This window comes from Echinops telfairi, unplaced genomic scaffold, assembly GCF_000313985.2.
Source record: "Echinops telfairi isolate 266 unplaced genomic scaffold, ASM31398v2 ScPeMD7_7458;HRSCAF=8496, whole genome shotgun sequence".
NCBI classification, from domain to species: domain Eukaryota; kingdom Metazoa; phylum Chordata; class Mammalia; order Afrosoricida; family Tenrecidae; genus Echinops; species Echinops telfairi.
Genome location: NW_022111358.1, coordinates 49,483,486 through 49,497,836, shown reverse-complemented (window position 1 = coordinate 49,497,836; position 14,351 = coordinate 49,483,486). Strand labels below are relative to the sequence as shown.

The window sequence follows — 14,351 nt, the reverse complement described above, 5'->3', positions numbered from 1 at the left end:
GAGGACTACAAGGAAAATTCTTTGTCAAATTTAACTGAGTTCATCTCCACTAGGAACTTTTGGAAATGAGTAAAATATGACGGGAAGAAAAATTAAACATGTGTGGTCTTGGCACCCAAGACACCACCGCTAGTTCCCTTGGTGGGGTCACTTCTAGGCTGTGTCTGCTCATGGTCACCCAGATGACAATGGAGACAACTCCCGAGGGCAGTGTCTTTGAAACCTTCTTTCCCAGTGGAACAGAGCTTCTGTTAATTTTGCCGATTGAAACGACATGTGCCCATTGTCAGAACCACTCCCCATGTGATAGATCACGTGGTTCCGAGAGATGGCTAAAAACATGCAGGGAAGTGAGGCCTTACCTCGAGGCAGTTGATAAAGAGTGTGTAAAGCTCAGTTTTATCTTCAGTGAGGAATACTTTCTTTTCTAATGTAGACAAGTACTTCTGAAGATAATCTTTTATTTCCTGGAAGCTGTGGAAAGAGGGATGTGGTACAGGTAACCCGTACCTGAAGAGTCACTATAAACGCACCCACACATCCCTGTTGTGTTGAGTCCTTTCATCTGTACTAAGTGTTGGAAGCTGTTCACATTCATAGATCAAGTCATTAAAAAACAGCCAACAACACCCCAAAAAAGTCCAGGACCTGATGGCTTCACCAGGGAATTCTACCCTACATTCAGAGAAGAGCTGACATCAATTCTACTCAAATTATCCGCGAATATGGTGAAAGGACTGTCAATTCCAACTTTCTTCTAGCAGCAGCCAAGCAGCGTTCCCCAATGAGACCAAGACATTACCAGAACAGAATGCTAGACCAATACCACATAGGAACATGAATGTGGAAACACTAGCTACTAGCATCCAACAGAATACTAAAAAAAGAAAAATACATCATGATAAAATGGGATTCATACGAGGTATATAAGGATGGCACAACATTAGAAAAGCAATTGATGTACTCCTCCATATAAATAAAACAAAGGAAAAGAACTACATGATCACATCAATTGCTGCAGAAAAGACAGACAGTTGACAAAATCCCATAACACTTCCAAAAAGCCCTGATGGCATAGTGGTTGTGCAATGGTCTACTAATTGCAAGGCCAACAGTTTGAAACCACTAGCTGCTCTGGGGGAGAAAGATGAGGCGTTCTACTCCCTTGAAGAGTTTGTTTTGGAAACCCACAGGAGCAGTTTTACCTTGGCCTGTAGGGTCTCTATGAATCAGAATCAACGCAATATAGTCAGTGAGTTGAACATCCATTCCTGATACAAGGACTTCACAAAATAGGGATAGATGGAAAATTCCTCGTCATAATGAAGCCATAAATGCAAAAGTAATGGCCAACGTTTCGCTCAATAAGAAGAAATGAAAGCATGCTTCTTGAGAACTGGAACCAGACAAGGTTATCCCTTAGAAACACTTTTCTTCACTATTGTGTTGGAAGTCTTAGCCATTACAGAACTGCTGGAGAACCAAAAGAAAGCAAATGCATCTACACTGGCAGAGGGGACGTAAAACTCTATTTGCAGATCAGATGATTCTAGGCACAGAATACCCCAAAGACAGTTCGTCGTGGACACTTCTCAGCTGTGCAAGATGCTCCGGCGTTTCCCTCTCCCACTTCATCCCCCGGGGGATGCTCCGGGGGCAGTTGGACACAAGCTCCAGTTCTTTGCTCTAGACCACACTATCCAAGCATATGGACTTCGCACATCAAAATGAATGCAAATCACATAGCCCCAAAAGAGGTTCTTTACGGGTCTCAAGTCAGCTCTCCCTACCTGTCTTGCAAGTGACTGAGAAGCACAGTAAGCCATTTTAAAGAACCAGTAAGTGTGTGAGTTCAGCACTAGTACAGATTTGTGGTTATTTCAAAATCCTTCAGGAGTCCTGTTTGAACAGACTATGTCACAAATGACGGAACAGAAGCGAAACAAAATGTCCACAAAGATGCCAAAAGGATCTGTGTGTGCATGTCCATATAAACTCATCTGAGTTTGCGTTGAGACGTAAAAGAGCTGTTTCTGCAAGCACTTCTTTTACAGTGTTTGCGTTTTCCCAACACTCCAAAGTCTATGCTGTCAAATCCGAATTCAGGATGCGTACACCGAGGGTCTTCTGAGCGAATACTTGTGAATTCATGTAAGTGTTCAAAGAATTTCCTAAAATATAATTTCACAAGAATGCCCAGCTTTGGCAGGTGGTCTTAGGGACTTCTCTACCAATTCATGGAATCAGGGAAATCAGGAGTGGAAATAAAACTGGGAGGACATCTAGGAAATTGAGGGTGAGAGATTCTAAGTTTCTAGTCTCAAGTCACAAAACAGGCTGCTGTAGAACTAGGATGGGAATGTCAGCTTCCTGACTCCTGAGCTCCTGCACACTGCAGAACTTCATGGGCCTTTCCCAATTATGTTGTTTTTCCTTTGCTAAATAGGCGCTTGTTATTGTGCTAAAGATACTGGTCTCCATGTGAAAACACCCAACTAATACATAGACAAGTGAACCAGGAGGTCTCACTTGAAACACTTCTCAGAGTTAGGAGCTAGCTACTATTTATGAAAATAAAAGGGAGAGCCATAATTGGTAGGTGGGGCAAAGAGTCAAGGCAGTTCTCGACATGAGTCCCCTTACCTGTACTTCAACAGCAGTTTCAGTACCACTGAGCGGATGACAGGAGTCTTATCCACCACGTCATCAAACGGGGAGAGAGATTTTGTGTGCTCACAATGTCCTTAAACCAGACAGAAACAGGCAGCTCAGTGCACTTCACACACACAAAGATGAGGCGGAGGACTGAGTTGTGAGGCCTGTCAGAAGAAAGCAACTTACTCTGGGGGGCCTCTCGCAAGAGCTCCTTTTGAACAAAGAGTAGAGACAGCAGGGCCTCGATGACGTCCCTCTGAGGGGGAGTGTTGTCCTTGAAGCACATGGTGGAAACCACATCTACAAAGAAACTGTTGCACATGTGCCGGAACCGGGCGTGCTTCTCGATGGCATCCCTTAGGAATGGGCAAAACATGGTCACAGGGTCTGCAGTTTGCAATACAGATGACTTGGGATTTGGATGGCATTTTTCCCCCTATCTTAAAAGATAAGTTTCTTTACTTTGATTAGAACTGGTTTTCAAAACCATCACAACACAATAGAGGCTGATCTCCCCTCAGGAACACATGGATCGTTTAGGCAGCAATACCCTTGATGCCCCCAAGGTGTGTCAGAGAACCCCATCCACGAGGCTCACCCTGTGCTCCAGTTCCAGGAGACACCAGAGGGCAGGAGGGGCAGGAAGCAGAGCTGGTGCAGAGCTGGGCGGGGACGCTAAGTCCACAGAGCACCAGCTAATCTAACCACTTGGTGTCCAAAGCAGTTAGCCCGGAGGGCTGGTTCTACCCTCAGGCCATGGAACAAGAGGGGCACTTCTGCACCAGGAGGATGAGCTTATAGGGATAAACCAGTTGTGTCTACATTTACTGGGTCTCTTGGGATGGCTTTATTTAATTTATAACTTTCTGGTTCATCACTTTTGATTTTGCTGCCCACCAAATCTACAAATGCAGATCTTGGGCAGAGAATAATTTTGAGACTCTAGATGTTTAGAAAGATATCTGTAAGTGACAGGATCTTATGTTAGCTCTCTGAAGTCAGGTTTTTTTCTGTAAGAAGATAAATGGAGTTTATATTTCTGAATACTGCTTTTTAAAAACATAAAGGAAAGCCTTCTTAGGAGAAAAGGTACTTGTTTACCTGTGCTGTTGGGAAACAGTCAGATAGAAGTTGTCTGGCAAGTCAGTTAAACACAAGGGACATCTCATCTGCCCTGGGATGAGCCAGGACTGGATGCAGCCTTTACAGTATACGTGGTCACAGGGCAGGCAGGCGGGATCTTGTGCATCTCCCAGGCAAATGGGGCATGGCTGCACCCCAAACCTAGACTCAAGAAGGGTAGGGTCAGTCCCGAAGACATGGCAACCATGAAAAGTGAAAAATGCACACAGACCTGAATCCTCCTCTTTGGATCCTGAGCCAGACACCTACCTGGTGAGGGTCTTGCTGGCCCGCTCCTTACATTCACAGAGAGTACTCATTACCGCTGCAAAAGGCCTGTAGGTCTTGATGTCAGAGTTCCCTTGCAGACACTGAACGGAAAAGACAGCAAGGAGGGAGCTCATGAGCAACAACGGCAAAGGGCAGAGGTGGCAGGGCAGGCGGGTTTCTCTCTCTCCAGTTTCTTTTCCGTTGGATACCCTTCCTGTGTGATCCTGCTGCTTCGTGGGAGGACTAAGATGCTCAACTTCTGATTTTTTTTTTTACTATCTCTCCTTGTTCTTTTAGAGCCCTCCTTGCTCCCCATTTTGAGATATTGGCATGTTTGCTCGAAATCCAGAGACGGGCATGCTGTTCCCAAATTGCTACTTTTACCCCCTATGTATACCAGGGCAAACAATGTGTTGTTTTGTGCACCTCTTTTTACACCTGATAGCCGGGATTGCACTCTGTCACAGGCTCCTACAGGGGGCTTGCCTTGTTCCCTGGTAGACATTTCCCCTCATTCACGTCAGCTACAATGGCACGCCCACTGTTGACTATTCCCTAAACCCACTGCGATCCAGTAGGTTCCGACTCATAGCAGCCCTGCAGGACAAAGCTGAGCTACCCCACAGTTTACCAAACAGCCTCGTCGGTTCTCCTGCAGCGCGGCTGCTGCGTTTCACCCGCCCGCTGATGAACCCACAGTGCCAACAGTCAGTGCATTTAAAATGCTTGCACGCATTTTTCAATGACCACTCTGTACCCAACGTTCCTGCATGTACAAACTGGAAGGTTGTAAATCGAGGGTATAAGTTTGAAAGTGGAAATGCTGTTTTTTAAGAAATGCACATCGGCAACATACAGAAGGGTGGGATTTGTGGGGAGGCTTCTGGGATTGTGAGGTTAGGCCTGATGTTTGTTATAAAGGTGGTTATATAATGTATGCCAGGGGAAGGAGCCCTGGGAGTACAGTGTATTAAGCATTGGACTGTTAAGTACAAGGTTGGTGGTTCAAACCTATCAGCTGCTCCTTTTAGAAAGATGAGGCTGCCTGCTCGCATGGACAGTTTGCAGTTTGGGAAACTCTGGAGCAGCCCCGTGCGACCCTATAGGGTCACTGTGAGTCACCATGGAGTTGATGGCAGTAGGTTTGGTTTGGGGAAGGCGCACAGACAGAATGTTCATCAGCTAAAGTCCCTTCTCTCCTACTTTCCCCATAGTATCTTCTTTTTTTCAAAATAGGCATGATGGTTGAGGTTTATTGAATGATTTCTCCTTTTGAAATTATCACAGTATAATGGTGTGTATGTGTCTATGTGTATGTGTATGATACTCTGCTAAACATGGTGGGTAGCAGTGGATTTTAAACTTAATCAGTACTTTATGACTTACAATTCTTTGCTACTGAGAATGACCAGTCTGTGCTTTTCTCTTCGGGGTGAAAGACGGAACTGAGGGGCTAGCTGGTGCGCTCATGTCGTGTTCACAGGTTGCAGTGAGTAGAGTCCACCTTTTGCTCTGGGAGGTCACCACTGGGAAGGGTAGTTACACCCATGGTGACTTTCCTACAGAGACACTGTCCTGTCCCATCACCAGCTTTATAAGGGTGTGGGAGGGCAGAGGCCTCTCTGTTTCCTAGCTAGGGGAGCTGACAGTTCCAGGGAGCCGCCCTCCAAGGCCCAGTGGGGTTTGCTCCTCCTTTCCAGTGGCTTCCCAAGCATCTTCTTGCCCCCTTGGTTCCCGTTCTGCATACACTTAACTGGAGGGCATCCTATGCCTGCAACTGACCCTTCAGCGATGCACTCTGATGAACAACCAGAGAGGGCGTGTCATTACACACTTAACATGGAAGGAGCGGGCAGCTCGGGGCGAGAGCACGTTGCTCTGCGCTCCCAGATGGCCACGTCCAGAGCCACGAGGGAGCATGCACGTAGAGTCAGGTTGAGGAATGAGGTGGAACAAGGCCAGGCACCGACCTTGTTGAGGGAGGCAGTACAGTCCATCACCAGCGAGTGCAGCTCCGGGATCTGGCTCTGGGTCCCCAGGAGCACGTGCTCCACGAAGAGGGAAATGGAAAAAATGCGGTTCCACTGGGTCCTGTGCAAAGAGGGGGTCACTCTCTCAGTTCTGGGGACAACGCCTGAGACTGACAGAGGGGAGGACAGCCCCGGAGCCAGGCAGGGAGTTCAGAGAAAGAACAGGACCCGAGGAATGAGGGACAATGGTAGAGAGGACTGGCCTCTGGCCGGAACCCCTGACATGCTGTCTCCATGCCCCGTGGGGGCACTGAGCAGCACATGCCTCTGCCTTCACCCCCAGTGCTCCCCACCCACCTGCTGCAGGCCTTTCCCCCAGCAGGTCGGACCCAGCTGAGAGCATGTCTCAGGGATAATCTCCCAGGAAGTCAGTTGCACTGTTAATCCCTCTCCGCCTCCCGTCTGGGCTGAGTGTCCTTCTGTCACGGCACAGGGCCATCATGGTCTGCTGACTGCCTGGCCTGAATGTGCCCTCCCCTTCCTCTGGGCCTCTGCTCTTTGATGGAATGTCACTGGTCATAGGAGCTGGTGTGGGGGAGGGAGGAGGGAGAGCCTTTCCCTGGCTGTGCCTGCTGCTCTTGCTTACAGGGTGCTGAGCTCGTGGGGGCTGGCACCCAGGCCTCACCTGAGCTCCCTGACGAGCGCTGTGGTCACGTTCCCGCTGCCTTGCATGTGCACCTCAGAACACAGCAACTCCAGCGGTGTGGACAGGTCCTTCACCGTCTGCAGCCAGGCCTGGGGGGTGGGCTGTAGGGCGTCCCTCGTCAGCAGCTCAACACAGGCCATGGCTGCAAGCGCATCCAGCGTCTGCACAGATGGACAGAGAACAGGCAGTGACTGAGTACCCCTTCCCCAACCGCCCTGTAACCCCGAGCCCCTGCTGTTAGCCCAGAGTGTCCTCGGCTCCAGACTCATAACGGACTTGCTCATTGTCCTGGGACACAGCACGTGTTAGCTGCTGTGTGATGTTCCCAACATCTCTGACTACACTGACACCTGTGTCCCATGATGTCTCCCTGTGGGACATGGCCCTATAAGCTTGTCTCTGGGTGGCCTAAATGGTTAAGTGCTGGGCTATGAACTGGAAGGTGAGCAGTTCACATCCCCCCCTAGGTCCCAAGAAAGTAAGGCCTGGCGGTCTGCTGCTGAAAGGTTCACACACATGGAGTCGCCATGAGCCAGATGCTACTGAACGGTATCTGAGGACACCCCGTAAGTTTTCCATTCCCAGGGTGGGGTCGGACCCTCCCACTCAAGAAGGCTGAGCCCTTGGCCTCCAAGCTCCTCCATGTGCCCACAAGAGCCTTACCATCTCATACTCGGGCAGGCGGCGGCTCTCCACTGCTTCTGTCAGGCTGTCTAGGATTTGCGGACAGACAGCCAGGATCCGAGAGAAGTTCTGCAGCCGGCTCCTGAAGTGCTGATAGGCAAGGTGCACCCACGGCAGGGACACCTCGTCCTCTGGCCTTGCTGCCACCGCTCTCAGCTGGCCCATGCAGGACCTCAGAGCCAGCTGGAGAAACTGGAGAACAAGCAGCGTTTACACGACAGACAACCCTTTCCCTGTCTTGCATCCAGCCCACACGCCACAGGTGTCACACTAATCCCCCACTTGGTACTGACCTGCAACTCCTGCTCCGTGCTCACGCGCATGGTCAAGAGCAGGAAGTCCTTCAAGTACCACTGGAGCAGTGTTTGCTGCTGCTCTCCACCGAGTCGAGCGAGAAACCGGCCCAGAGGAGTTTGCTGGAAGATCGCCACTAGCTTCTCTGACAGTCCTGCCGACGGAAAGCAGACATGGTTGCCCTGCTCTTGCTCACGGAGCAGGGGTCTCTGAGTCAGGACGGGCCTCAGAGAGGAGTGAGCGGGCTGGCGTTATGGAGAATGAAAGGGAGGGTCCCTTCCAGATACTTTAGGCAGTGTTCGAGTGGAATAGCAGGTACACTCAGAAGATGGGACAGAGTTCTTACCTACCTAGGAAATAAACTCATTGCCACGTATTCTGACCTGTTGATCATTTTAAGGTCATTCTGTATAGAAGAAGTGAGATTTTTCCAAAATGCTGTGTCATAATTGTGTTTCCCAGAAGGACTGCGTTCAGGTGCCTGGCAGGGTGAAGTGCCCTGTCCGGGCTGTGTGTCAGCAGTTTCTCCGACAGCTCATTTGAGGGAAGAAGGTGCTGAGAAAGGTCCCACTGGGAACAGCTGCTCAGTCCTGTCACCTCCTTGCCAGAGCCTTTGATAGGGAATGGGGAGCAGGCTCTCTTCCTGTTGGCCATGTCCCACTTCACCTCCTCCCTGGCCACCACATGGCTAAGACCCATCCAAGAGAATCCCTTGTCCATGGGACCTCTGACCCTTACTGGAGCCTATTTCGTCCAGTGCACACCACAGTGTAGCAGCCATTTGTTGTCACTGGCTTACTGTAAGACAGTCTCCAGTGAGTAAAAGACTGATTTGCCTGTCTGCCTGCCTGTCTGTCTGTCCATCAGTCTCTCTGGAGGTGGCCTCACCTTCAGCATCGGTGATGTATTGAGCCTGGACCCACAGCTCCTCCAGGTAGTCCTTGATTCTCCAGCTGAACGGGACGCTGTTGTCTGAAAGCTTCATGTTGTTCTGCACCACAATGTGGGACATCTCACTCTGAGACCTGCAGGAGCCACCGGAGGACAAAGCATATGGTCAGTGGTGGTGTGTCACTCAGGACAGAACAAGGTCCGTCACTGACACCATCGCTTCAACCCTTAAAGCCAAGGGACTTCAGTGACTCCAAGAAGATCCCAGTGGTCTACTACGCTTCACATGGCTGAGGGGTTCTGTCTGAGGAACCACGAGATTACCTTCGTGTGATGCCTTTGCTCACAAACACACAGAAAAAACAAGTCACCACCCAAGTCTGGCCAAACTAGGGTTCTAGTGTCCTCTGTTGCTAGGTGCCATTGAGTCAGTTTCTGCTCATAGCGACCCCATGCGACAGAGCAGCACCCCCATAGGGTTTCCTGGGCTGAAATCCTTAAGAGAGAAGGTGACCAAGTCTTACAGCAAACCCCAACCTTTCAGTTGGCAACTGAAGACTTAGCCGTTGCACCAGTGTACTACCTTGCTTCACCTAGACCCCCTCTTCCCTTCCCTCGGCAGCGTAGAGAGACACAGCTCCCCTAGTAGTTCCTTCTATCACGGTTCATCAGTAGAATCTTATCTTGTAAGTATTTCTCCTGGCGACTGAACTCCATTTGCTCGGATGCTCTTAAACAGCTTAGAGCCCAGAGTAGAGGCCCTCCAAGGTCCAGACAGAAAGCTTCTATGAGACCAGTTAAGCATGTGTCATATGATGAGACTCAAGGGTAGGCTGGCGGGTACCCATCATAGACTGAGGAGCAGGGAGAAGAAAACACACCCAAAAGCTCTCCTTGTATGCAGCCTCGCGGCGGTGTGAGAAGAGCCTGGCTCGTTTAACCCTGCGGGATGCTCTGAGGGCAGGGAAACCCAGGAGGGCTAAGAAAGAAACAAAGCATTTCTCAGAGCCGTAGTGAACTCCTTTGGGGGGCTGTAATGCCCAAATCCGTATGTTGGGTCGGTTCCGGCTCATGGGGACTCTGTGTATAACAGAAGGAAACACTGTCTAGCACGGTAGTTCTCAAACTCCCAATGCCACAACCCTTTAATAGTTCTCCTCATGTTGTGGTGACCCTGTATGTGGGCGGACCCGCCTGAACACGGATAGAGGAGCGGTGTCACGGCTCCTAAGACCATCGGAAATATGGTCTTAGGTGACCACTGTGAAAGGGTCGTTCAACCTCTAAAGGAGTTGTGACTCATGGGCAGAGAACCGCTGGTCTGGCATCACCGTCACAGTGGTGGTTGGGTTTGGTCCCCTGATTGCAGCCACTTTGTCAATGCATCTTCATGAGGGTCTTCCTCTCTTCTGCCGACTGAGGACTTTACCAAGCATCATGTCCTTCTCCAGGGGATGGTCCTCCTGATTATATGGCCAAAGTCCATGAGATGAATGGCCATTGCAATGGATGATTAAACCTAGCAGAGCAGCAGGAAGTGCTGGGGTTGGTAACGTAAGTGGGAAGGTAGGGGAATGTCTGGCCTGCACTGTAGAGGAATCAGTGCAGGACTGATGCAGATGGCGGCCTGCGTACGCCTTGTGCAGTCCGAGGAGGTCAGCTGTGGCCCCGTGTAATTGCAATGCCATCATCCTTTAGGCTCCCCAAAGAGCAACCAACTACAGTGTGGTTCTAAAGCTGACAACCTATGTCTCATCATACTTGACCAAGTGTCCTCACGTTGCTGTGAAGCTATGCCTTTCACCCTCGCCCATCAAAAGACGCTTCCCGTGCACCTTGTATCATTCACCACCAGAGGAATGTTGAGAAGTTTAATGTCACTGAAGATAAACATCCAGAGATCTCTTGCCCAGGATGGAAAATCAGGACTCATTAGCAGCTCAAGGTTGCCGTCTCTGTCGATGAACGATATTGTACTGGCCAGGGGAGCAGTGACCGCATTCTGGAGTCGCTTCCACAGGGTGTTCCTGCAGCACAGAGCAGAGGTTGCAGCCAGGTTACAGCGTACAATAATCAGGGGAGAGGGTGACTCAGGCACCATGTACCCGTGGGAGAATGGGCAACACTGACAGTGTCATCAGCATGGAATCGCTGTTGTCTTTTGACACCCAGCTTCTCCTAGAAGTGTCACAAAGTATCTTGTTATAAACTCCCCACAATAGCAGTGGCAATAAAATGAATTTCTGTCATTTTCAAGCACTAGAAACGAGAGTTGGAAAAGTCTAAGATTCAAGGCAAAACTAGATTGGGATTTAATTTGCCGATTTAAGAGATCAAGTAGCATTGTATACATTTTGTTTCTATGAAGTGGCTTCAAAAGATTCATGAAAATATGGCAGTAAAAGTCTACAAACTTTTTGAACCTCCCTCAGTTTACTATATCCCAGGACAAATCATCATAATGTTCCGAGAGTACAGTAGTGACAAAATGTATCTGGAAACAATGTCTCAATATCGGAAAGAAATTGGTGTGGATAGGATATAATAAAGAAGAGACCAAAGAGTTCATTTCAGACAAGGCAACACGTTTATCTCGGACTTTTAGTTTATTGTTACTCTTGCTGCTTATGCCATCTGAGGAGTATGTCTACACTATCTCTTGTGGTTATATGTTTACAGATAACAAAAACTATAATTCATTTAAAAATGAATTATATGAAGTCTATTACTAGGTAATTAATATCGGGCAGAAAAATGCAGCCCATATTTTTTAAAGAATAGAATTAATAGTACTTTTATGTAAGTTCACAGAAACTTGGGAGAATTTCCAAGGTCTACTGAGAAAACGAAGCATGCTCAAGATCAAAGCGATACTGATTTCGGGAGAAAGACTGAACTGGAGAAAGTGCCGAGACTAGAACCGTGAGAGGTCAAGCTGGCTGGGAGGACCGGAGAACGGTTGAGCATTGTTCAGCTGTACCTGCAGACTTTTGGGGGGGTGTAAGAAATTAAAGTATAAAGACTACAAAGATTTGGGAGTTTAGCCCCAACGGCGCAGCAGATCTAAGTCCCCCCAAAACAGGATGGTGAGTGGAGCTAGACACCAAAGATGGGGGAAGGAAAGGGACCCAGTTCCGAGTGCTGGCTGCAGAAGTGCTCAGACACCACCAGTGAGAGCGGAGCCCTAGGGACTGAGAGCTCAGGGCTGCAGTCAGAGCAGCACAGTGACCGGTGGACCTGAGACAGTGACAGTGGAACGGGAGAGTGAAAATGCAGAACGTGAAAAATATGAAGACAATCCACAAAGCATAACCAGGGAGAGGAAAGTATTTCTCGGCTCATGTCTCATCTGACAGCATTCCCTCAGATGGTATCGTTAGGAAGGAAATGAAGGCTAACAACAGGGGGGGAAATGGAGGCAGAACAACCAGTGCATAAGATTCCCCTTTCCCTTTAACATGGTGTTCTTCACATCAACTCTTGTTGACCACACAGAGGCCAGTGCCCCAAACTGACTCAGGCCACAGACAGAGAAGCTGGACCTGGAAGGGCTTCCCTCACAGGCAGTAAACACCCTTTCAGAGAGGAGGAGGCAGCGCCAAAGCGAACTCACCCTAAGATGAAGCTGCCAGCCAGGGCGGCACATTCTTCTCCAGTGCACATAAACTCTCCCGAGATCATTAACGTTCAGTGTGCAAAGAAGGGGCAAGGGTTTTTAAATCATTTTATTGGGGGCTCGTACAATTCTTATCACAATCCATACATCCATCCACTGTGTCAAGCACATTTGTACATTTGTTGCCCTCATCATTCTCAACACATCTGTATCAGCTCCTCATTTTCCCCCTCCCTTCTCACTCCCCCCTCCCTCATGAACCCTTCATAATTCATAAATTATTATTATTTTGTCATGTCTTACACTGTCCTACGTCTCCCCTCGCCCACTTCTCTGTTGTGCATCCCCCAGGGAGGAGGTTATACATAGATTCTTGTAATTGATTCCCCCTTTCCACCCCACATTCCTTCCACACTCCAGGCATTGCCACTCTCAGCACTGGTCCTGAAGGGGTCATCTGTCCTGGATTCCCTGTGTTTCCAGTTCCTATCTGTATCAGTGTACATCCTCTGGTCTAGCCAGACTTGTAAGGTAGAATTGGGATCATGCATTTAAGAACTAGAAGAAAGTTATATGTTTCATCGTTGCTATCCTGCACTCTGACTGGCTCATCTCCTCCCCACAACCCTTCAGTAAGGCGGTGTCCAGTTGCCTACCAATGGGCTTTGAGTCTCCACTCTGGACTCACCCTCATATACAATGATATGACTTTTTGTTCTTTGATGCCTGATACTTGATCCCTTCGACAGCTCGTGGTCACACAGGCTGGTGTGCTTCTTCCATGTGTGGGTCAAGGTTTTACAGAGAAGACCATAAACAATAAAGGAACTCTTCTGGGGCCACTGTAGGAGGTTCCCTTTACTCCACATGGAGCCCGTGCAGCAGTGGTTACATACTGGATCAGCAGTTCAAATCTACCAGCCACTACTCCCATAATGAGTTGCAGTCTCAGAAACTCACAGGGGCAGTTTTACCCTGTTTTATAGGGTCACTATGAGTCGGCATCGCCTCAATAGCAATAAGCAAGTTTAGTTCACAGGTGAGCCCTGGTGGTGCAGTGATTAAGGCCCCAGCCGCTACCTGCAAAGTCAATGCTTCACACACATCAGCCACTCAGCAGGAGCAATAGGATCCCCATAAAGGCTGACAGTCTTGAAATACCCTCAGTAGACTCCATTCTGTCCTTCAGTGTCACTGAGTCTGAGTCTCCCCAATGGCAATGGGAGGGTTGCTTCACATAGTAAGCCTGGAGAGCTCCCTGCATGTCACTCTCAGTTTAAAGACCTAAAACAACAGCCACCCAGGGCTTATGACAAGCTGATGAATGTTTACCGTTCTACCATTACCTACCATTCTCTTTTATTATTATGAAAAATTATAAGCACACACAAAAGTAGAGACAAGAGTACACATACCCTCAGATAGCCACCATCGAGCTTCGTCCTGCACTCCCATAAAACAAAATGAAAACCAGCACCACCACCACCACCCCCACACACACTCACTCTCACAGCAAAATGACAGCAGTAAATTCATACCTATATAAATTTACACTGAATATACATGGATTAAATCTTCCAATTGAGAGAGTAGTAGACTGAATAAGAAAATAGGACCCATTAAAAGGATATTTGTAAGAGACACAACTTAAACACAAAGACAAAAGTAAACTAAAGTCAAAGAATGGGGGGGCGGGGGGAATCTATCCAGCAAATGGCAACCAAAAAACAACAGTGGCATTGTTAATTTCGGTAAGCTAGATTATAAGGCAAAAGCCAGCATAAGAGACATGGAAGGATATTATATAATGACTAAATGGTCGATCGATCAAGAAGGCAGAGCCAAAATAAATATCTATGCACCCAATGAAAGAGCCTCAAAATATATAAATCAAACTCCAAGGGAACTGAGGAGAGAAACAGACTGCTCTGCAGTAATTGCTGTTTGCTGTTGGGTGCTGGTGAGCTGGTTCCAACTCATAGCAACCCTGTGTACAACAGAGCGAGCTCTGCCTGGTCCTCCAGGACATGCCCAGAACACTGTACCCAGCAACACAGTATGTCTTCTTCTCCGGTGCACACGAAGCCCTGCAGAGCACCATCTCAGATCACAGCACTATGGAGTTAGAAACGAACAACAGGAA

General features: G+C 48.6%; 1 protein-coding gene across 1 annotated transcript in view; it reads right to left on the bottom strand.

Annotated features, from left to right (window-relative positions):
• Positions 1–14,351, bottom strand: part of RNF213 (ring finger protein 213) — a 118,356-nt gene that overhangs the window by 14,749 nt on the left and 89,256 nt on the right. The window contains exons 36-46 of the mRNA XM_045299779.1: positions 10,428–10,619; positions 8,590–8,726; positions 7,701–7,855; positions 7,387–7,599; positions 6,703–6,884; positions 6,018–6,138; positions 4,048–4,148; positions 3,757–3,939; positions 2,842–3,011; positions 2,644–2,743; positions 363–474 (exon numbers count right to left, since the gene is read on the bottom strand). Of these exons, the coding sequence (XP_045155714.1) occupies positions 363–474; positions 2,644–2,743; positions 2,842–3,011; positions 3,757–3,939; positions 4,048–4,148; positions 6,018–6,138; positions 6,703–6,884; positions 7,387–7,599; positions 7,701–7,855; positions 8,590–8,726; positions 10,428–10,619 (1,666 nt within the window). The remainder of the gene's footprint in view (positions 1–362; positions 475–2,643; positions 2,744–2,841; positions 3,012–3,756; positions 3,940–4,047; positions 4,149–6,017; positions 6,139–6,702; positions 6,885–7,386; positions 7,600–7,700; positions 7,856–8,589; positions 8,727–10,427; positions 10,620–14,351) is intronic.